This window comes from Hypanus sabinus, chromosome 20 (genome assembly GCF_030144855.1).
Source record: "Hypanus sabinus isolate sHypSab1 chromosome 20, sHypSab1.hap1, whole genome shotgun sequence".
In the NCBI taxonomy this organism is placed as follows: domain Eukaryota; kingdom Metazoa; phylum Chordata; class Chondrichthyes; order Myliobatiformes; family Dasyatidae; genus Hypanus; species Hypanus sabinus.
This window is the reverse complement of record NC_082725.1, coordinates 26923485-26948651: the sequence shown is the minus strand read 5'-3', so window position 1 is coordinate 26948651 and position 25167 is coordinate 26923485. Positions and strand designations below refer to the sequence as shown.

The following is a 25167-nucleotide window of genomic DNA, read 5'->3' as shown; positions in this document are numbered from 1 at the left end:
CGCTACAATTGGTGACCCCGACAGCCCAAATGGTACTTGGAGCGAAGATGAACGACGCTGCATCTGTTCATGCAGTTTCATTAAAACTGCCAAGTTTCTGGACGCTGCGACCTCACCTATGGTTCCAGCAGGCAGAAGCCCAATTCCACATTCAGCAGATAACCTCGGATGCCACATGTTACTACTACGTGGTGAGCTCCCTCGACCAGAAGACAGCCGCCCAGGTGGAGGAGTTCATACAGTCGCCCCCAGAGGATGCCAAATACACAGCATTCAAAGCTAGGACAAACAGTCGGGACGCTGCTTTTTGGTCGACACCGGAGCCAAGATCAGCATCTTACTTCTGACGAGTTACGACACACACAACAGTGAACTGGGACCCAGCCTGAGGGCCGCAAATGGCAGCACAGTAAGGACCTACGGTACCCGTACGGTGCGGCTGTAGTTCAGCTCCAGCCAGTTCATTTGGGACTTCACTCCTGGGGGTGGATTTTTTGCGAGCTCACAGCCTGTTGGTCAACCCGCAAAGGAAGAGACTGGTCCACGCCAAGACTTTTCAAACGTTCTCACTGGGAGAAGCCAAGTTGCCAGCCCCACACCTGGACTCCATCATGCAGTCCGACAACGAATTCACCAGAGTCCTGGCGGACTTCCCATCAGTTCTGGCACCGCAGTTCATGGCAGCCATACCCAGACATGGCGTACAGCACCACATCCCGACCCAGGGACCACCCCTCCACGGCTGTGCTCGAAGGCTTCCCTCGGACAAGCTCCGACTGGCGAAGGAGGAGTTCAAGAGGATGGAGCAATTGGGGATCATCCAGCGGTCCGACAGCCCATGGGCCTCCCCCCTGCACCTGGTGCCCAAAGCAACAGGGGGCTGGAGACCATGCGGGAACTACCGCAGACTGAATGAGGCTACAACACCGGACCGCTATCCTGTGCCGCACATTCAGGACTTTGCGGCAAACCTGCACAGTGCATGGATCTTTTCCAAGGTAGACCTCGTCCGGGGATACCATCAAATCCCGACGCATCCAGATGACATTCCCAAAACAGCACTCATCACTCCATTCAGTCTTTTTGAATTCCTCCGAATGCCGTTTGGCCTAAAGAATGCTCATGGACGTAGTGGGACGCGACCTGGACTTTGCATTCATCTATTTGCATGACATCCTCATAGCCAGCAGTAGTCGTCAGGAGCATCTGTCCCACCTCCATCAACTCTACGCCCGAATGAGTGAATACAGTCTAACAATCAACCCGGCCAAATGCCAATTCAGACTCGACACCATCGACTTCCTGGGCCACAGGATTACACGGTCCACCACTTCCCCTGACCCAACACACTCAAAGGCCTGCAGGAATTCGTGGGTATGGTGAATTTCTACCACTGCTTCCTCCCCTCAGCAGCCCGAATCATGCACCCCCTGTTCACCCTGATGTTGGGGAAGGGCAAGGACATTACCTGGGACAAAGAGGCTGCAGCCGCTTTCATTAAAACCAAAGAAACCTTGGCAAATGCTGCGATGCTAGTGCACCCCAGAACAGATGTCCCTATTGCCCTCACAGTGGACGCATCCAACACAGCAGTCGGTGGAGTGCTGGAACAACTCATTGAAGGTCGCTGGCAACCCCTGGCGTTCTTCAGCAAACACCTACGACCAACCGAACTCAAATACAGTGCTTTCGACTGGGAACTGTTGGCACTATACCTGGCAATCCAGCATTTCAGGTACTTCCTAGAAGGTAGGCCCTTCACCGCATTCACAGACCACAAGCTGCTTAGCTTTGCGTTCACAAAGGCGTCCGATCCCTGGTCGTCCCGACAGCAGCGACATCTGTCCTACATCTCCAAATACATGACGGACACCCGGCATGTCTCGGGAAAGGACAACGTCGTGGCAGATGCACAATCCAGATTTACCATCCAGGCCCTGTCCCAGGGGGTGGACTATGCAGCACTGGCGGAGGTGCAGCAGGCAGATGATGAGATCCCTAGTTACAGAACTGCAGTCTCCTGTTTGCAGTCTCCGTAGGCCCAGATGAGAGGACCCTACTGTGTGACGTAGCTACCGGCCAACCTTGTCCTATTGTCCCAGCAGCCTGGCAGTGACGAGTTTTTGACTCCATTCACAACTTAGCGCACCCCTCCATCAGGACAACAGTCTGGATGGTCTCCAACAGGTTCGTTTGGCATGGACTCCGCAAGCTGGTCAGTGAATGGGCCAAAATGTGCATGTAGTGCCAAACAGCCAAGGTACAGCGGCACACCAAAGCCCTGCCGCAGCAGTTCCACCCCACCTGCCGGGATTTTGACCACATTTATGTGGATATTGTGGGCCCCCTGCCAGTGTTGCGAGGAGTACGGCACCTCCTGACTATCATGGACCGGTTCACAAGATGGCCAGAGGCAGTCCCGCTCAACGACACCACCTCCGAATCCTGCGCCTGAGCACTGATTGCAACCTCGGTATCACGCTTTGGTGTACCGGCCCACATTACCTCTGACAGAGGCGCCCAGTTCACTTCCAGCCTGTGGTTGGCTGTGGCCAGCCTTTTGGGGTCACAGCTACACCACACAACTGTCTACCACCCACAGTCGAACGGACTAGTGGAGCGTTTCCAACGTCACCTGAAGTCAGCTCTCAGGGCCCGACTGAAAGGGCCTAACTGGGCAGACGATCTTCCCTGGGTCCTGCTCGAATTCCACACGGCGCCCAAAGAGGATCTGCACACCTCGTCGGCTGAGTTGGTGTTTACGGCGCACCCCTGGTCATCACAGGAGAGTTCATACGAGCCCCAAGGGGGCAAGAGGAAGAACCCGCAGCAGTCCTGGACAGACTAGGTGAGAGGTTCGGTAACCTGGCCCCCATACCCACTTCACAGCATGGACAGAGCCCGACCTGCGTACCCAAAGACCTACAGCACGGTAAGTTTGTTTTTGTACGACGGGGCGGACATCGGGCAGCACTACAGTGGCCCTACTAGGGACTGTTTAAGGTGATCAGGAACAGCAGGTCCAAATTCGTGCTAGACATGGGGGGAAAGAGGAGGTTTTCATGTGGACTGACTCAAACCGTGGGAAAGGACTGTGACTATGCGCCCCCTACAGCATTCCTGCCCGGGGAGGATGGAAACAGGAAGGCTTAAAAGCGAGGTCGCGAAGTTTGAATAAATCTTTTAAGCAACTGCAACTCACCATCTGCGTGTCGTTATTCCAGCGCTGTGTGTAGCACACTGCTACAGTACCACATAAAAGCCAGGACCAATGGGCTCCGGGGATAGTTTCTTCCACCAGCCCATCAAATTGATTAATTCACGCAGATCGAATTGTATTTCTATGCTATGTTGACTGTCCTATTGGGCATGCTGTTTATTACAAATTACTATAAATTGCACATTGCACATTTAGACAGGGACATAATATAAAGATTTTAAATCCTCATGTATGCGAAGGATGTAAGAAATAAAGTCAATACAATTCAAAACATACAGTGAAATGTCTCATGTGTCTCAAATGAAATCAAAAAGGATTTTGTCAGTGGCAGTCCCCAAACATTCAGTGCCGACATAGTATACCTACATCTCACTAACCCTAACCCTAACCGTACATCTCTGTAATGTGTGAGGAAAGTGGAACACCTAGAGTCAGAGGAAGAAGGTAAACTCATTACAGATAGCAGTGGGAATCAAACTCTATTCAGTGATTACTGGTGCTTTAAAGTGACTGCGCTGACCGCTATGCTACCATGCTGTCCAGATAAATAAATAATCTACTCTCAGCAACGCACACAAAATGCTGGTGGAACGCAGCAGGCCAGGCTGCATCTATAGGAAGAAGTACAGTCGACGTTTCGGGCCGAGACCCTTCGTCAGGGAAACGTCGACTGTACTTCTTCCTATGTAGATGCTGCCTGGTCTGCTGTGTTCCACCAGCATTTTGTGTGTGTTGCTTGAATTTCTAGCATGTGCAGATTTCTTTGTGTTTACGAATCTATTCTCAGTTTTCAGAAGCAACATTAAATAATATAATTTTAAGTGCATGACATATCTTGAGAAAATCCATCAAAAACTGTATTATCGTATGGTAGGAGTAAATGAAAACAAAGACTTGCAAACACAATATTTCTGTTTTGATATTGCCATCATGGTATCTGTGTAGTCCAAAGCATTGTATGATTAACTAAGACTTTTGGAAGTGTAGCAACCATTGCATTGGAGAAATAATACATAAACAATATTTTCTGTAGCAACAGTTTCTGCACAAAGAAAGTGAGGAAAATTTTTCAAGTATCTATAGCTCCAAAATTTGCTTGTAAAGGAATTGAATTGTGGCGAGATGATTACACAAGTAAAGCCTGTCAGAATTTTGAAAGAATAGTTATTTGTATTGCTATGACTAGTCAAGTACATGACACAAAATGGCTTTAAATAATTAGGTTGAAGAGAATTCTGCAGGAAATTGCCTGTCACTTTTGAAGAAAGAGAGGAGATAGAATAGAAAGCATATCTTACTTCCATTGTCTTGAATGGTGAAGTTTGGATTTGTATCGTCCTCGGGTGACAGCCTGAAGTGAAATTGTGGAGCAGTGGGTGGCAGGTCTTTGTCCTCAGCGCTGATTGTCATAATTACCTGAAAGAATCACAGCAAGATCATAGTTAATTTAGTATAAATTTCATCCCCAAGCAACAAACAGGAGCTGCATACACCTGTTTCTATGTAAACAAGTAACAGGCTCCTGACTGAATAGTCAACAAAGAATTGCCATGTTGTCAGGGTTCTGAAGGTTTATCCTGATGTCTTCAAACAGGACTGCTTTAGTTCAAAGGAAAGCCATGATAAGGCACAATAAAATGTTCATCATCTAGGGTAATTTAACAAAGCATTCTTCTCAGGCAGCCTAATGAGATTGAGGTTAACTTGATCCACTGCAGGTCAGTGCATTCTAAGGTGGCTGATAGGCCAACATGGGGCCCACCAACGCTGACACAGATTATGGGACTTGACAGGGTGGCTGGGTAGTTTATGAGACACTGCACTTCTTAACAGTATTTACTCAATTTTCTGCATACGCCTGACAAATGTGTTCAAAGTTATCAATGTCATCTCAAATGTCCTTCTGCACCTTAAACAATTCTGTGTTTAAGATCAAGGTTAAGTTCTTTTACCCCCTTTCCTTCTTTATATCTGCTCAGCTATGATAGTAGGGAAGCCAGGCAGGATAGTGAAACGCTCCTCTAATGGGATGCAGGAAGGTAGGGAGACTTGCAGTGTCCCTGATGATTACAACTGTGAGAAATGGATCCAGCTTTTAACACTCTGCATAAAGGAGTTGAAGCTGGAATTGGATGAGGTCCAGGTCGCTCAAGGGGCTGAAGGGGAGATAGATATATAGAAAGGTAGTTACACCCAAGGTGCAGGGCACAGGAAATTGGGTGACAGTCAAGAAGGAAAGAGGGTAAGGAGCCAGTGCAGAGTACCCCTGGGGCTAACCCCTCAACAACAGGTATATCACTTTGGATACTGATTGGGGGTGGGAAATAAGGGCAGAGGTTTGACCTAACAGAGGAAAATCACAGTGGTCAGGACTCTGGCACTGAGTCCAGCTCTATGATTCAAAAGAGAAGAGGGAAGAAAAAGCATATTGTGGTGAAAGGAGATTTGTTAGTTAGAGGAATAGACAGGAGTTTCTGTGGGCAAGATTGAGATTTCCAGATGATATGTTGCCTCATGGGTGCTAGGGCCCCAGATATCTTGGACTGAGTCCTCTGCATTCTTAAGTGAGAGGGTGAACAGCCAGAGGTCGTGGTCTACTTAAGTACCAATGGTGTGGGTTGAACAAGTGACAGAGAGTTCAGGGAGTTAGGTGCTAAGTTAAAGGGCAAGACCTCCAGGGTTGTAATCTCAGGATTGCTACCCCTGTCACATGCTAGTGAACCAGGAACAGGAAGATTAGATGTTCCTAAGGTGTTGGTGTAGGAGGGAGGGCATAAAATTCGTGGATCATTGGGCTCTTTTCTGGAGAAAGTGGGACCTGTACAGAAGGGACAATTTGCACCTGAACTGGAGGTGGAGTAATATATTAGCAGGGAGGTTTGTTAATGCTGCATTAACTAGAGTTTAAACTAGAGTTGCAGGGCGATGGGAATCAGAGTGCCAGAACAGCTGGTGGAGAGGTTGTGGAGGAAGATGTTGGGAAGCCACAGACCAGATTAAGAATCAAAAGGTTGAGCATATTGCAACTAGCGTCCTGAGCTGTCTATAATTCAATGCAAAAAGTATCATGGGAAAGGCAGGTGATAGTGCTGAAGATAAAGTAGGTGGTTTACAAGAAGAGGCAATGTGTAGTGAGGAAAGGCTGTTGAGAGGGCAATGTTGCAGTCAACATGATGAGTTACAATGTAAGAGGTGGACAAAATCAAAAAGGGTGAACACAGGACTGGAGGTGTTATATTTGAATGGGCATAGTATGCAGAATAAGGTAACTGAACTTATAGCACAGTTCCAGACTGGAAGATATTATGTTGTAGGCATCACTGAATCATGTCTGAGAGATGATTATAGCAGGGAGCTTAATGTCCAAGGATACACATTGTATCAGAAGCACAGGCAGGATGGCAGAGGCGTGAAATTTCTCTGTTGGTAAAAAATGAAATCAAAACATTAGAAAGAGGTGACAAAGGATTGGAAGGTGTTTTGAGTCATTGTGGATAGATCTAACGAACTGCGAGGGAAAAGACCCTGATGGTAGTTGAATACAGACCTCCCCCTCCAAACAATAGTACAGATGTAGCCTACAAATTACAATGGGAGATAGAAAATGCATGCCAACAGGGCAGTGTTACAACAGTAATAAGGAATTTCAATATGCAGATAGATTGGAAAAATCAGGTTGGTGTGAGATTCCAGGAGGGGGATTTTTGAGAAAGCCTACAAGATGGCTTTCTGGAGCAACTCCTGGTTGAACCCACTACGGGCTCAGCTATTCTGGATTGGATGTTGTACAATGAACTGGAATTGAGAGAGCTTAAGGCAAAAGAAGTCTCAGGAACAAGTGATCATGATATGACTGAATTCACCCTGAAATCTGACTAGGAGTAGCTAAAGACAGATATAGCAATATTACAGTGGAGTAAAGGGAATTGCAGAGGCAGGAGAGAATTGATTGGAACAGAACACGGGCAAAGTTGATGGCAGAGCAATTCAGAAGGCACATGATATATACATCTCATCGGGAGCTTTTAAAAACCAACAGAAGGCATCTAAAAAGTGATTAGGAACGTAAAGATCGAAAGCAAAAGTAAGCTTGAGAATAATATTAAAGAATATACCGGAAGTTTCTTCAAATACATGAAGTGTAAAAGAGAGGCAAGATTGGGTATCAGACCACTGGAAAATGATGTGGGAGAGGTATTAACGAGGGACAACAAAATGTCGGATGTCTGAATATTTATTTTGCATCATTCTTCACTTTGGAAGGCACTAGCAGAATGGTGGAAGTTCCAAGTGTTGTGGGTCATGAAGTGTGTGAAGTTACAATTACAAGAGAGAAGTTTCTTGGAAAACTGAAATGCTTGAAGGAAGATAAGTCACCCAGCCCAGCGTTCTGAAAGTAGTGGCAGAAGAGATTGTGGAGGCATTAGTAATGATCTTTCAGGAATCACTAGATTCTGCAATGGTTCCAGAAGACAGGTTGGCTACCATAACTTGTGGTGTTCCACAGTGGTCTGTGTTGGGATCGATTCTTTTTACCTTATAAGTCAATGATTTGAATGATAAAATTGATGGCTTTGTTGCAAAGTTTGCAACCAAAATGAAGGTAGGTGGAGGGACAGGTAGTTTTGAGGAAATAGAGAGGCTACTAAAGGACTTAGACAGATTAGGAGAATAGGCAAAGAAGTGGCAGATGGAATACAGTGTTGGCAAGTGACTGGACATGCACAGTGGTAGAAGAAATGAAAGGTTTGACTATTTTCTAAGTGGAGAGAAATTACAAAAAAAATGAGATGCAGAGGGATTTGGGAGTCCTTGTGCAGTATTCCCTAACCTAAAGGTTAATTTGCAGGTTGAGTCTGTGGTGAGAAAGGCAAATGTAGTGTTAGCATTCATTTCAAGAGGACTGAAATTTGAAAAGAAGCATGTAATGTTGACACTTTATAAAGTACTGGCGAGACTTGCCTTGGAGAATTGTGAGCAGTTTTTGGTCCATTATGTTGGAATGGATGTGCTGAAACTGGAGAGGTTTCAAACGAGATACGAGAAAATTATTCCAGGACTTAATGGTGTGTCATATGAAGAGCGTCTGATGGCTCTGGGCCTGTAGTCACTAGAATTCAGAGGAATGAAGAGATGACCTAATTGAAACCTATTGAAAGGTGAAAGGCCTTGATAGAGCAGATGTGGAAGGGTTGTTTCCTATGCTGGATGTGTCTAAGACCCGAGGACACAGCCTCAGAAGAGAGGGGCTTTCTTTAAGAAAGGAGATGAGGAGGAATTTCTTTTGCCAGAGGGTGGTGAATCTGTGGAAATCTTTGCCACAGGCAGTTTTAGAGGCCATGTCTTTATGTATATGTAAGGCAAAGGTTGATAGATTCTTGATTGGTCAGGGCATGAAGACATACAGGGAAAAGGCTGGAGATTGGCACTAAGAGGAAAATTGGATCAGGCATGAAGAAATGGCAGACAATGGATGAAATGGCCTAATTCTGTTCCTATATCTTGTGGTCTCATGGTCTTATATAACAAGGGAATTGGGAGGGACATGAAGCATTAACAGGTGACAAGCAGGTTTAGTGCATGTTGAATTAAACATCTCATTAGAGTGACTTGCTAATTGTACCTCTGGTTTTGATATTACTGAAGGGCATTTAGTCTGTGAGCACTTGTCACCAATACTTATTTTTGTTTAACCAGTACTGCCAGATAAGAATAATTGTCCTTCAGTTTAATGCACAAATATAATTGAACATGGTGTTGTATCCTCATCAAAATACAGATCAAAGGGAATGAAAGGAAAGATTCTCAGCAATCTGATGATAAAGGAACTTGTTTTTGTTTTTCTCTCATGCATAATGGAAAGCTTTCCACATTGCTGGATGAATGCAATTCCAACTATACTCTGAAGTTCAGCATCTTCCAGCATAGAGCAGCCTGGTTAACTCTAAGTGTTCATTCCCTTCACCTGTGTTCACCTTCTGCAAGGTTAACTGTAGTAACCTAAATCCTCCTCCTCAAAGTTTCTTCAAAAGCACCAAAAGCAGTACCTCAGTCTCCTAGAAGAATCATGGAAAGTCAGATTCCACTTTCTAAACCTATATTCCCCAACACAATGCATATTATTTTGATATGGAAGTATCTCACTGAATCAAATGCTGGAGTTCTGCACACATAGTATTGCTAAATTACATTCATTTGGAGGTCTTTAGTGGTTCACAAAGATAACTCACCACCACCTTCTCAAGTGTGATTCCAAAAAGACATAAACTTGCCTATGCTAGTAAAGTACCCACTTCCGCTCACTTAACCTTGCTGAACCACAAAGACAGCCATCGTTAAGTCACTTGACATACTGTATTTCTCTTCATTTACTAAAAGAAGCAAACAGGACATTGTTTAAATCATGAAGATACACTTTCTTTTATTTTCTGCATCTTCATAATTAGCACCATTCTCGTTGAGTCCAGTGCATTGTCAGGTAAGATGGCAAAGTACTCCATCTCTACAAATATTTTGCGTTCCATTTTATTGAGCAGTAGGCATTAAATCTATTTTATCTTTCCACTGTGGGAAAAGACTGTCTATCTAATCTATCTGCCTCTCATAGCTTCATAAATTTCTACCCCCTTGGCCTCTGAGGCTCCAGAGAAAACAGTCCAAGTGTATCCAACCTATCTTTATACGTAATAGACTCCAATCTGGCCAAATCCTGGTAAACTTTTTCTTCACCCTCTCAAAAGACTATCTTATCATTATGGATAGCTCTGTCACAATGGCCTGTAGAGGAAAAGTACCCCGGATTACCATCATTGACTGCAAAACGTGTACAGTGGAATACACATGCAGATTTAGGAGGGTGATGGAGTAGTTTGGATTATTACTCGTTGCCCCCCAGAGGAAGGCCCCTGTGTTCGAATGATCTCTCTCTCACTCCCTTGATGCTGTCTGAGGATGATGCCCAGAGTCTGGGGTCTTGGGCAAGGTTTAATCAGTATAGTTTGTGGATTGGACTCTTTAATTCATATTATAATGTTTCTGGTCTCTGGTCACTCCTTTTCTTATCGCTATTTTGTGTGATTTTGATCAGGGCAGCTTGCAGACAATGAATGACACAGAGCTAGATTGAACTAAACTTGTGCATGAATCACAAAAGGTTGGTTTACAGGTGCAGCAGGCTATCAAGAAGGCAAGTGGGATGTTGACCTTCAGGGATTGAATTTAAGAGCAGGGAGTTTATGCTGCAACTGCACAGGGTACTGGTGAGGCCACACCTGGAGTACTGCAAACAGTTTTGGACTCCTTAGTTGAGGAAGAATATACTGGATTTGGAGGGTGTGCAGAGGAGGTTCACCAGGTTAATTCCAGAGATGAGGGGGTTAGACTATGAGAAGAGATTGAGTCGCCTGGGGCTGTACTCACTGGAATTCAGAAGAATGAAAGGAGATCTTATAGAAATATATAAAATTATGAAAGGGACAGATAAGATAGAGGCAGGATAGTTGTTTCCACTGATAGGTGAGACTAGGAGTAGGGGCCATAACCTTAAGATTTGGTGGAGTAGATTTAGGGTGGAGATGAGGAAGAACTGCTTTTCCCAGAGATAAATCTGTGGAATTCTCTGCCCAATGAAGCAGTGGAGGCTACCTCAGTAAATACAATTATGACAAGTTTAGATAGATTTTTGCAGAGATGGGGAATTAAGGGTTATGAGGAAAAGGCAAGTAGGTAGAGATAAGTCAGCCATGATCATATTGAATGCCGGAGAAGGTGCAATGAGCAAGAGGGCCTACTCCTGCTCCTATTTCTTATGTTCTTATATACTTAAGAATTTGGGTGAACCAAGTATGCCTTTTGTGGATTAGTGTGTTTCGATTGTTTTTTATTGCTGTTGGTGTGATTTTTTTTTTGATGTGTGTGGGGGAGGTTGATGTTTTTCTTTGAATGGGATCCTTTTTTTTTGCTTTGTGGATGTCTGTGGGAAGATGATTCTCAGAGTTGTATACTGCAGATATTGATATCAAATGTACCTTGAATCTTTGAACTGCAGGGAACAGTATTGTGGGTAACCATCACTGGAGAGGGATGTTATTCTGCATTACCATCAAAGGAGAAGAACATCACTCTGCATTACCCGAACTGGAGAGGAATGTTACTTTGGATTACCATCTGCCATTATTGATTGAAGATGGATGTAAAAACAGGAAATGCTGGTAATTCTCAGCTTGTAAGGCTGCATGTGTAGAAGAGAAACAGAATTAACAATTCAGGTCTTTCAACTTGAAAAGTTAACTCTATTTTTTCTTTCTTCAGATGCAACCTAATCTGCTGAGTGATTCCAGCATTTACTTTGTTTAAATTTCAGGTTGCCGGCATCTGTAGATGTTTTGGTTTTCATTGCCATCATCAAATGTTGGAGCATCAATCATTTGCATTGCAGGTAACTCTCAAATTACAGTTTGTTTTTATGGAAGTATTGAATAACTGTACTGAAAGTGTTAAGCAACATTTAAAGTATGCCGGAAGAACTCAGCAAGTCACAGAGAGGAATAAACAGTCAACATTTTGGGTTGAGACCCTTCATCAGGGGAAGAACTCTGAAAAGGTACATTTGGGGAGGGGCAGGAGTAGAAGCTGGGAGGTGATTGGTAAGGCCAGATGTGAGGGAAGGTGAGTGGGTGGGGGAGTGGAATGAAGTGAGAAGCTGGGAAGTGATAGGTAGAAAAAGTTAAGGGCTGAAGAAGAACAGTAGGAGAGGAAAGTAGACCGGGGGAAAAAGGGAAGGAGGAGGGGCACTTGAAGGAGATGACAGGCAGTTGAGGAGAAGAGAGAGGCCATAGGGGAGCCTGTATAGGGAATGGAATAAGAGACAAAGGGGAAGGAGAAATATCACTGAAAGCTAGAAAAATCAATGCTCATGTTGTTGGCAAAATATGGGAGTGGGTGTCAATGGGACAGTGGGGAGAATAAGTGGAATTAGTGTGGGATTACCAGTGTTTGATAGTCAATGCTGACTCATTGGACAAAAGGGCCTCCTTCTGCAGTGCCTGCAGTCATACCATAGACAGTTGTAATAGCCCTCTAAATTTGTGCATACTAAATCTGTGGAATTGGTTTTCCAGATGTGACTCACAATGCCTTTAAAAGGAATAATGGACGGTTTGCCATATTGCCACCCAGGAATGTATGAGAATGGGATGATAACAATCACATGACAGGCAGATGTAATGAATATCTGAGCAGGCAGACATATATTCAGCTTTTTTGCTGACATGTAGGAGGTAAACAGTGATTTCCGAGTCACTGAGCCTTATGATGCTTATAAGCATAATGGTGAAGAAATGGCAGAAATGTAGCTGTATATTTTATAAAATGCTGTGTTGTACACCATGTTTCACTTGAAGTGCTCCAGGTATCCGCCAATGTAGCTATCAAGGCTCACACTTGTCAGTTGCCTGGCAACAAGCTACTTCCTATTCTCCAGTCTCAACACAAGCGTGAGTGAAAACAAATGTCCATTTTTCTTTCATTTCTGTTAATCTCCCACTATGAGTTATTGCAGGAGATCGGGAATCTCTAGCAAAATTTCCAGGTTCAGTTTACAAAGTGCAAAACTATAAGAAAGAAACCTATCTGATGATTGAATATTTAACTATTACAGTCCTTCAGTAATATCCTGTATACATTATTAAATATGATATATACTTACATCTTCATTTTTATCAATTTATTGACAAATTACTTTCTGCAAAACACTCAATTGCCAAGTATGATAATGTCCAAATGATCTTTAAAAGAAAGGATAACATCAAATTCAAGGGATTGAACACATGTCGGGATAATTCCTTTTCTGTGAAATCTTGCTCTGTTGAGAGTAAAAGAATCATAACAGCACACCAAATACAAGTGTGCCTCTAGCAGGGGTTCCAACCCTTTAATGCCGTAGCCCCCTACTATTTACCGAGGAGTCCATGGAACACAGGTTGAAAACCCCTCATCCACAGTAATCCCAATTACCACCTTAACATGCTTCGGCAATCCAAGTGCTAACAGGATGCTTCTTAACTCTAGTGAGAGTATCTGCCCCCACTGCCCTCATAGGCCTTGTGTTCCATATTACAAGCAGCCTCTAGGTGAAAAAAAATCTTCTTCAGAACCCTTTTAAACTTCTTGCTGCTCACCTTAACTCTCTTGTCTTTAAACACTGCTGCCATTTGAATTAGCTTCTTACTAACAGCCTTATCTGCACCTTCTATAACTTTGTGTCAGGATCCACCAAAGCCTTGTTTCTCCAAAGAAAATAAACTCAATCTATCTAGTTTCATGACTGAAGTATTTCATCTCATAAAATATCATGGTGAATACCTTTACCCTTTTTCAGGCCATTATCTCCCATAGTCAGGCAATATGATCAGCACACAATATTCAGATCACAGCCTAAACAACATTTTATAAAGTTGTACTAACACATTCCCATTCTTCTGCCCTACATCTCAATTAATGAAGTTAAGTAACTTCATGCCTTCTTCACCACCTATCTACTTGTACTGCCACCAACTGTGATCTTTGAACTTGCACTCCAAAGTTCTTTAGCTCCTTAATACTTCATGAGCCCTATCACTGATAATGTGCACCTTAGCCTTATCAGACAACCCCACACCAGCATCTCACACTTATCAGACGTAAGTTCCATTTCCCATTGCCCTGTTCAGCTTTCCAGCCGATTGAAATATCGATCTGCAGCCTTGGAAGATACTCATCATTACTGGTTCTGGTACTGTTTATTTCTCATCTTCAGCATTTCAGTCTTCCGGAGTTCAACATCCCTCTGCCAAAAATAATCTTTTTTTTAACTGTTTTTCAAGGAATCTTGCAAGCCCAGAAGACAATTGAAAATTCATTGCTGCTGACATCACTAAACATTGCAGGAGCAATATCACTTGCTACTGGAACACTTATCATGAGAAAATAAGGGGATATAATTCCCCATGGCAATTTCAATCACTATGGGTTGAACTAGAGAGCTGTGATCTTTGATAATGTCAGCATATATGGAGCAAGAAGTTTTTTTTTCTTTCTTCAGCATCTCACTACTCAAGAAAAGAATAATATTACTGGTGCTTCAAGTGACTATTTCTATTTTTGGAAGAAGTGCAGTTTTATTTTTCTCTGTAAGGATTCAACAGTGCATGCTATTTAGTCTTGGAAGGAAGCATCTTAAATCAACTTTCTTTATTGGTGAAGCTTACTTTGGTGCATATTGAGGTACATTGAAGCATTCAATTCTTCAAGACCTCAACTACAAGACCCGAGGAGAAACTGGAGCATGCGTTAGTGAGCACTGGAAAGATCAGGCTTTCCTTAATCGGGGTGAAAAATAATGGCTAAATCTGAAAGAACTATAAATAAAATTAAACTACACAGTATCTTTTCTGCATCAAAATTACTCCCAGTGTGTTAGAATAGATTGCATTTAATGCGTATAATGAAATAATAACTTAAAATGGGTGCTCACCTTTATAACACAGATGATAATCCTCACTCTCATTTCACAATTGTTACAAATAACCTGAAAAGAATTATGTAAGGGCAGACAATTGGAAGCACACATTTTTATCAGCCTGGATCGCCATCTAGTGTTAGGGGTTACAATCTGTCCTGAAGTCCCTTTTCCAGATATTAACAATGGATCTGATTTGCAACCTGGGTCTTTCTAATCTCGGTACATTTTGAGATACGTTATTTATTTTCCTTATGTACAAATAATTAGATACATACACCAAAGGTAGAGCAGACAAGCTGCATTGCTTTCATTCGTTATCCAGAAGCTTTCATGAATTACAGTGATGCCCAGGTCACAAAAAATAACACAACTGTTAGATATTTGAACCTAGTATTCATATCATAAAAGTTAAGGTGAGATGTATAAAAATGATGTGGTTTTCAAAGCTTGCAGAGAGATTTAGGCCAGTTAGAAGAGTGGGCTTAATGATGGCAGATGGAGTTTAATGCTGATAAGTGTCAGGTGCTACATTTTGATAGGAATAATCCAAATAGGACATACATGGTAAATGGTAGGGCATTGAAGAATGCAGTAGAACAGAGTAATCTAGGAATAATGGTGCATCGTTCCCTGAAGGTGCAATCTCATGTGGATAGGGTGGGGAAGAAATCTTTTGGTACGTTGGCCTTTATAAATCAGAGTATAGGAGTTGGGATGTAATGTTAAAATTGTTCAAGACTGGTAAGGGTGAATTTGGAGTATTGTGTACAGTTCTGGTCACCGAATTATAGGAAAAATGTCAATAAAATAGAGAGAATACAGAGAAGATTTACTAGAATGTTACCTGGGTTTCAGCACCTAAGTTACAGGGAAAGATTGAACAAGTTAGGTCTTTATTCTTTGGAGCGTAGAAGGTTGAGGGGAGACTTGATAGAGGTATTTAAAATTATGAGGGGGATAGATAGAGTTGACGTGGATAGGCTTTTTCCATTAAGGGTAGGGGAGATTTACAACATCCTTGTAAATATTCATTTGGGACTGGGAGGTTGAGGATGAGGTCAGAATTGCTTGTGGAATTTTGCTTATAGTGATCTTTCTTCCCAACTGTTCAACTCTTTCTTTCCCACAAACTCACTCTTTTGCCACTAACTCTGTCTTTTGGATCAGAGACAATGGACAGAGGAGTCAGCAGCTCCTGCAGACTGGAATTAGCATTTGGGCAATGAGATTAGCAAGGAAAATGTGACTGCTAATGATGCTCTTCCCATTCCCTCTGTCAATTGCTCACACTGTACACACCCCAACCCAACCTTCCTCCCTCCCTGTTTCATAAATGGACAAGGCCTGTTGTAGTACCACATGTGACTGCAGACGTTAGAATCTGAAGCAAAACGAGAATCTACTGACAGAACTCAAGCAGCATTTGTGGGAAATCCATTGCCTCCATAGCTGCTGCTTGGCCCGCTGTGTTCTTCCATTGATTAGTTTTGGACTTATGTGGTGCTGCTTATTAGCACATTATCGTAAAATTTCCTTGGAGCTGTACACATAGACGAAGTATGAAAAAAATTCCATTTGCACTGTTTTCTGCCATGCTCTTATTGAACAGATCTGTACTCAAAGGTTAAGAAGCAGAAACACCCAGGTAATTCTCAGCTATGTCTTATTATTGCCTGTACTCCTTAGCAAACTGTGGTAACTTCTACTTTACAAAAAGACCACTTGACAACTCGATGGCCAAAAGAGCATCTTTATCTGGGACGGCAAATGATATTTACAATACAGAGGCTTCCAGGTACCTCGTGCGGGCTGGGTGGAGGAACTGTATACAATGCATACTGGGAGTAAAAGGAGCGGAAGTAAAGACCCCGCCAACCCCGGATCCCGCCTCTTGCTACCAACAGCTTCCCGACTAGTATTAACTTACTTTTAATAATACTCACATTACAACACAAACTATGACATGTGTAAGTTTTTGTTTCTCCCCCAACACCGTTGATACTCTACCTGACCAGACTTGGCATTTTCACACATCATCGTCTCATAAGGCACTGAGAATTCTGGTGCATACTCATTGACATCTAAAACCTGAATGGTCACAGGGACTTTGCTGACTAACCCAGGGTTGCCTGTAAAAGAAAAGAAATTTCATGAAAAGGCAACAGCAACAACAATAATCAATCAATATGAACTGTATGGAAGTGAACTTACTTTCTGTCAATTAGCTGCCAGTTCAGAATCAGGTTTAATATCACTGGCATATGTCATGAAATTTGTTGTCTTTGCAGCAGCAGTACAATGCAATATATGATAATAGAAAAGAATACATAAATAACAGTAAGTATATATATATTAAATAGCTAAATAAGAAGAGCAAAAATAGAACTATAAAAGTAGCAAGTTAGTGTTCATGGTTTTAATGTCCATTCAGAAATCAGATGGCCAAGGGGAAGAAGCTGTTCCTGAATCATTGAGTGTGTGCCTTCAGGCTCCTGTATCTCATTCTTGATGGTAACAATGAAAACAAGGCATGACCTGGGTGATATGGGTTCTAAATGATGGATGCCACCTTTTTGAGGCATTGCTCCTTGAGGATGCCCTGGATACTATGGAGGTCAGTGCTCATGATGGAGCTAAGTTACAACTCTCTGCAGCTTGTTTCAATCCTGTGCAGTAGCCCCCCCCGGCCCCCCGCCATACTAGACGGTGGTGTAGCCAGTTAGAATGTTCTCCATGGTACACCTGTAGAAAGTTGCAAGTGTCTTTGGTGACATACCATATCTCCTCAAACTCCAAATGGAATGGATGTGTCATCTTTGCAGTTGAATCAATATGTTGGGTCTAGGATAGATCATCAGAGATATTGACACCCAGAAACATGAAATTGCTCACTCTTTCTACTTCTGATCCGTCTAAGAGGACTCATATGTGTTCCCTCATCCTTCAATACAGGATTTTTTTCTTCAGTTTCGTAAATTCACAATTAGGCATGGCGTTCCCAATGAAAACATACAAGATTTTCTGTAAGACAGCTTATTCACATGATGTGAACAACCGTGTCCAACTAAAACTTTAAACGTTGATAAGGAATCATTTTAAATTGCATGGCTATTTCATGTACTATTTTAGATATGGGAAATTGCATATTAGTTCAGCTGAACGATGTGGTAAAAGAATTTCTGTATTCCCTTTGGCACTATTTTTGCATTGTAAAATGATAAGTTTGAGATTTACTTCAAACTAGCAGAATTGATGTCATTCAGTTGACCTATTATAGGCATTGTTATACTCTCAATCTGTTGGGGTAAAACTGTATCTTTTCAGTTTGTAATTGGGGACATGGGTTGGCATTTTGACAGACATTATTTGAAATATATATAAATGTGAATACACATACAAATATATTTGAAATACAATGCACCTTATCTAGGCAATCTTAAAGAACTGTTCAATCAGTATCTCTTTAGTATATGGGAAAACATTAACTGTAAACTAGTGATGAATGTTGATGTCTCTGTGGTTAAGGTATCTCAGTGCCGCCTGAAGAAACTGTTGCTGGATATGCTGATATTCTCCATCAAAAGGAGGAAAATTGGCTGAACAGGGGCAAAATCATACCACTACTGATGGAGATCAATGCTTTTAAAGGATTAATGAAAGACAAGCCTCAGGTCTGTAGCTTCCTGTCAACACATACACTCAGTGGCCATTTTATTAGGTACACCTGCTCACGAATGTTGTTCAGACCAAATGTCACAATAGGGAGCAAATGTGATCTAAGTGACTTTAACTCCAGAATGATTGCTGGTGCCCGACAGGGCGGTTTGAGTAATTTGGGGACTCCCGGTGTTCTGGGATTTTCACACACAACAGTCCCTAAAATTTACTGGAAATGGAGCAAAAATATGCCATGAGTGGCAGTTCTGTGGGTGAAGGCACCTTGTTAATGACAGAAGTCAGAGGAGAATGGCCACACCTGTTCAAGCTGACAGGAAGACAACAGTTACTCAAATAATGACATGTTGCAGTGTGCAGAAGAGTATCTCTGAACATACCATACATTGAACCGTCGAGTGGATGGGCTAGAGCTGCAGAAGACCACAAGCTAAGATTGCGCTGGCCAGAATGCATGGCAACACTTTACAGGCAGCCAAAATCCTACTAAATATAATTTTTCAATACTATAATCCCTGCAATCCACGGTCTGTGATTTGCCGCTAGGAAGTGGGCTTTAGAATCATCTGTACGGCTTGGTTTTTTTGTGGTGTCCTGAAATATTTGGTGAACTCTACTCTCAAGAGTGTTGGTATGGCTGCAGCGGACATTGCTGGAGAAGTCTTGGGGCTGGACTGAATTTTCAGGCCAGAGTAAAACGGGTGGGACAGGGGGCCTGGACTCAAAAGCGGATAATGATTTGATGTTTGGCTAAGTGTTGAGCCAGGTTCAAAAGATTAAGGCGTTGAGGCTGAAGTGGGAGGATGCACCGGTGTTCAACTGACTATTCTGGGAGGCTTTACTCGCTTCAGCACTGAATTGACTCTGCAACTGCAGCCAGCAGCCATTAGCATTTGCCTCATCACTGAACCTGGCTCTGGTCGTAGCCTGCAGCCTTTGGGTTCCTGGACTGGCTACAGTGCTAAACCTTACTCTGCAGTTGTGGCCTGCGGCGATTGGGGTCCTGAACCAATTGCACCACTGAACTGGCTACGTGGCAATGGGTTTACATTTGTTAACTCAGCTGTTCACGTTCTGTGAATTCTTTGTTTTTTTGCACAATTAGTTCTTTCTTTTAGCATATTGGATATACGACTGTCTTTGTGCTTTGGGGGTTTTCATGAAATCTATTGTGTTTCTTTATTTTGTGCCTGTCTGCAGGAAGGTTGTATATAGTATACATCTTTTGATCTTTGAACATACACTCAATGACTACTTTATTTGGTACTTGAGGTATGATGCACCATCAATAACTCACACTGAGACGTAGGCGAGATATCGGCTTTTATTGACTGGAAGAAGGAACCAGGAGTGAGTGTCTATCATACAAGGTCCTGGAGACTGAGGCCGATCTTCAGGCCGCAGGTCTCCTTTATACAGGGGCCTGTGGGAGGAGCCACAGGAGCAGTCAGCAGGGGCGTGTCCCGACAGGCACATAGTTCACCACATTCACCCCCCCTTCGTTTGAAAAAGTCCTCATGTAGCGAAGGTTCTTACAAGTCAAGCCGATCAGGCGGTCGAATCTGTCGCTGCGATCTACGTAGCACCGGCTGTGACCGCATAGGTGCCGGCAACATTGGCGATTGCACAGGGGACGGGGGTTGCGCGTGTTCTTGCCCACTAGGCGCCGGTGATCCCTCATGCATGTGCGAGGCGCCTGGTATAAATGCGTACGAAACGCCCGGTATACAAGTGTCGTGAGGAGTCTGTGTAGGGCCTGGTGAGTACGGTGTCACCTCTGGTGCAGGGTTCACAGTTACCGGAGAGCCTTCAGGGTAGTGGTCTGCTGCACCTGCGGGTGCCAGGTCGCGGATGGAGACCGTGTCCTCCCGCCCATCAGGTAAGACCACGTAAGCATACTGGGGGTTCGCATGGAGAAGGTGAACCCTCTCCACCAGCGGGGAGTATTTATTGCTCCTCACATGTTTCCGGAGCAGCACTGGCCCCGGGGACGTCAGCCAAACTGGTAGGGTGGTCCCAGTGACAGACTTCCTGGGAAAAGAGAATAGGCGTTCGTGAGGGGTGGCATTGGTGGACGTACATAACAGAGAGCGGATAGAGTGCAGTGCCTCAGGGAGGACCTCCTGCCATCGAGAGACCGGCAACCCTTTGGACTTAAGGGCTAAAAGTGTGGCCTTCCACACTGTGGCATTCTCCCGCTCTACCTGGCCATTACCCCGGGGATTATAACTCGTGGTCCGACTGGTAGCAATGCCCCTAGCTAGCAAGTACTGGCGCAGCTCCTCACTCATAAAGGAGGACCCTCTATCACTGTGGATATAGCAGGGATACCCGAACAGAGTGAAGAGCTGGCGCAGGGCTTTTATGACGGACGTGGCAGTGGTGTCGGGGCAGGGGATGGCAAAGGGGAACCGTGAGAACTCGTCAATAACACTGAGAAAATAGACATTGCGGTCAGTGGAGGGAAGGGGGCCCTTAAAGTCAACACTCAGGCGTTCAAAAGGGCGGGTGGCCTTGACAAGTTGTGCCGTGTCAGGACAGTAGAAGTGCGGTTTGCACTCGGCACAAATTTGGCAGTCCCTGGTCATCGTCCTGATGTCCTCCAGGGAGTACGGCAGGTTCCGAGCTTTCACAAAATGGTAAAATCGGGTGACCCCCGGATGGCAAAGTTGTGCATGAAGGGCGTACAGCTGGTCGAGCTGTGTGCTAGCACATGTTCCCCGGGATAGGGCATCAGGGGGCTCATTGAGTCTGCCAGGCCGGTACAGGATATCATAGGTGTAGGTGGAGAGTTCTATCCTCCACCGCAAAATCTTATCATTTTTGATCTTGCCCCGCTGTTGGTTGCTGAACAGGAACGCAACCGAGCGCTGGTCGGTCAGCACAGTGAATCTTTTGCCAGCAAGATAGTGCCTCCAGTGCCTAACAGCCTCCACTATGGCCTGGGCTTCTTTCTCCACCGCGGAGTGCCGAATTTCAGAGCCTTGGAGGGTGCGAGAAAAGAATGCTACTGGTCTGCCTTCCTGATTAAGGGTAGCAGCCAGAGCGAAATCGGAGGCATCACACTCCACTTGGAAGGGAGCGGTCTCGTCCACTGCATGCATCGTAGCTTTGGCAATGTCCGCTTTAATGCAGTTGAAGGCCGCGCAGGCCTCAGCAGAGAGGGGAAACGAGGTAGACTTGACCAGGGGGCGAGCCTTGTCTGCGTAATGGGGGACCCATTGGGCGTAATAGGAAAAAAACCCCAGGCACCGTCTGAGGGCCTTGAGAGTGGTGGGAAGAGGGAGCTCTAACAGGGGGCGCATACGTTCGGGATCAGGCCCAATAACCCCGTTTTCCACGACGTACCCAAGTATAGCAAGGCGGGTGGTACCAAAAACACACTTGTCCCTGTTATAAGTAAGGTTCAGAGCTGCGGCCACTTGGAGAAACCGTTGGAGGTTGGCGTCGTGATCTGGCCTGTCATGACCACAGATGGTGATGTTATCCAGATAGGGAAATGTGGCCTGCAGTTGGTACTGGTCCACCATCCGGTCCATTTCCCTCTGGAAGACAGAGACACCATTCGTGACACCGAAAGGGACGCGCAGGAAGTGATAGAGCCGGCCGCCCGCCTCGAAGGCGGTGTAGGGGCGGTCCTCTGGGCAGATGGGGAGCTGGTGATAAGCGGATTTCAGATCTATTGTCGAGTACACCTTATACTGAGCAATCTGGTTGACCATATCCGCGATGCGGGGTAGGGGGTATGCGTCAAGCTGCGTAAACCTATTGATGGTTTGACTATAGTCCACCACCATCCTATTTTTCTGCCCAGTCCGAACAACAACCACCTGGGCCCTCCAAGGGCTTACGCTCGGCTCAATGATCCCCTCCCTGAGCAGCCGCTGCACCTCCGACTGAATGAAGGCCCGGTCCCCCGCGCTGTACCTCCTGCTTTTGGTTGCCACAGGTTTACAGTCGGGGGTCAGGTTGGCGAACAGCGGTGGGGGAGGGATCCTGAGAGTGGAGAGGCTGCAAGTGTCGGTAGCGCAGCTGTTGGCCTGGTTCTGGATGGGATGTGTGTGTCCGTGTGTGTGTGTGGTCAGTAGCGGGGTATGTGAAGAAGTCCCACAAAACTGAGGATTCTTGACAGTGAGTGGTGGGAGGGGCCCGTCGTATACCATAGTCACACTTTCGAGATGGCTCTGGAAGTCCAGCCCCAATAGCACAGGTGCACACAGATTAGGCATGACCAGCAGTTCAAAGTCCCGATATACTGTGCCTTGCACCACCAAAGTCGCTACACAACCCGCCCGGATGTCTGCGGACTGCGACCCAGAGGCCAAATGGAACCTCCGACTGACCGGCCGCGTTGCAAGTCCGCAGCGTTGCACTGTGTCCGGGTGAATAAAACTCCCAGTGCTGCCCGTGTCAAACAGGCATCCAGTCCAATGCCCCTCCACCTGGATGTCCATCATGGACCTTGCAAGCTGGTGTGGGGCGCTTTGGTCGAGAGTCACAGTGGCCAGAGTTGGATCGCCGTCGGGGTACCCGGTCAGCATCGGAGGGTCGGGGGCGGGGCATGCTGACGCCGACAAAGATGGCCGCTCACATCCGGGGTACCCGGTCAGCATCCGAGGATCGGGGGCGGGGCGTGCTGACATCGACAAAGATGGCCGCCCACATCCCGGCATGCAAGATGGCGGCCCCCACGTTTCACCCGCAGCGCTGCACTCCGCTTGAGGTTGAGACTTACAGACCTTGGCGAAGTGGCCCCGCTTTCCGCAGCTGGAGCAGGTCGCTTCTCGCGCTGGACAGCGTTGTCGAGGATGTTTCTTTTGGCCACAGAAATAACAAAGCACGAGTTCCTTACGGGCCACAGCCGTGGTCTGGGTCGGGGAGCTCGTGGAATGGCGACTGGCGGCGGCGTTGGCGAATTCGCTCCCGGGAGCCAGCGGTGGCGGGGTCTGAGGCGTCCACGAAACCGGCGGGGAATCGCGCGACTGGACAGCGTCGGCGTTATGCCGCGCAGCTTCTAGAGCGTTGGCCTTCTCTATCGCCGAGCTTAAGGTAAGATCTGAGTTCTCCAGCAGCCGCTGGCGCATGTACACTGACCTCAGTCCCGTCACAAAGGCGTCTCGCACCAGCAGCTCCGCATGCTGTTCTGCCGTGAGCGTCTTGCAGTCACAAGCTCGGACGAGTGTCTGTAGTGCTCGGAGAAACTCAGCGCACGATTCGCCAGGCCGCTGTTGCCGGGTAGCTAAGCGATGTCTTGCGTAGACGGTGTTCACCGGCCGCAGGTACTGTCGTTTGAGGGCGTCCAGTGCCCCTTCGTAGGTCGGCAGGTCCCGGATAAAGGAGTAAACTTTGGAGGAGACCCTCGAGAGTAGGATTCTGTGCATAACGGCGGGTTCAGTCGCACGAAGCTCCGCCAAGTACGATTGGAAGCATGCAAGCCAGTGTTCAAAAGTGAGAGCTGCGTCAGGGTCTTGAGGGTCCAAATCCAACCGGTCCGGACGCAAAACGGGTTCCATGTTTTAAAACTTCCAGTCAATAAAATTGATGCACCATCAATAACTCACACTGAGACGTAGGCGAGATATCGGCTTTTATTGACTGGAAGAAGGAACCAGGAGTGAGTGTCTATCATACAAGGTCCTGGAGACTGAGGCCGATCTTCAGGCCGCAGGTCTCCTTTATACAGGGGCCTGTGGGAGGAGCCACAGGAGCAGTCAGCAGGGGCGTGTCCCGACAGGCACATAGTTCACCACAAGGTAGCTAATACAGTGGCCACTGAGTGTATATAAACACAATAATCACATACACACACAAATGGATGTGAAGTAGCTTTGTAGTCTTGTTTACAGTTTTAACTGCAGTGCCTAGCCTTATTACCTAAGTATTCAGTCAGGAAGGGTAAGATGAAGGAACACATACCAATTCTCAAATAGGGATCAGAAGTAGAGAGAGTGAGCAGTTTTAAGTTCCTGGGTGTCAAGATCTTTGAGGACATATCTGGTCTCAACATATCAATGCAGCTAAAAAGGCGAGACAGCGACTATGCTTCATTAGGAGTTTGTAGAGATTTGGTATGTCAACAAAAACACTCAAAACAGTCTATAGATGTTCTGGAGAGCATTCTGACAGGCTGCATTACTGTTTGGTATGGGGGGTGTGGGGGGGGGGCCTTGCTTTTGCATGGGACTGAAAGAAGCTGCAGACGGTTGTGAATTTAGTCAGCTCCATCTTGGGTACTAGCCTACTAAGTATCCAGGACATCTTCAAGGAGCTTTGTCTCAGCGAAGCAGCGTCCATTATTAAGGACCTCCAGCACCCAGGGCAAGCACTTTTCTCACTGTTACCATCAGGTAAGAGGTACAGAAGCCTGAAGGCACACACTCAGCGATTCAGGAACAGCTTCTTCACCTCTGCCATCCAATTCTGAAATAGACATTGAACCCATGAACACTACCTCACTTTTTAAAGATATGTTATAATCTGTTTTTGCCCAACTTTAATCTATTCAATATACATATAGTGCACTGAATTTACTCATTTATTTATTTCTTTTTACTTCTATATTATGTATTGCATTGAACTGCTGCTGCTAAGTTAACAAATTTCACGTCACATGCCAGTGATAATAAACCTGATTCTGAATTTGTGGTTGACTTCTTGAACATACTCATTGTCTCAAGAGTGAACAAAAATTGTCATATCTTCAACTTTAACTAAGTAATCTGTCTCATTTTCTGTAAGTATATATTCTTAGTATCAAATGATGACTCAGTCT

General features: G+C 45.2%; 1 protein-coding gene across 3 annotated transcripts in view; it reads right to left on the bottom strand.

The window, feature by feature from the left end:
- Positions 1-25167, bottom strand: part of LOC132378383 (cadherin-12-like) — a 401775-nt gene that overhangs the window by 19614 nt on the left and 356994 nt on the right. For all 3 annotated transcript variants that reach the window (XM_059945256.1, XM_059945257.1, XM_059945259.1), the window contains 2 exons: positions 16728-16849; positions 4519-4636 (listed from right to left, as the gene is read on the bottom strand). In XM_059945256.1, the coding sequence (XP_059801239.1) occupies positions 4519-4636; positions 16728-16849 (240 nt within the window). The remainder of the gene's footprint in view (positions 1-4518; positions 4637-16727; positions 16850-25167) is intronic.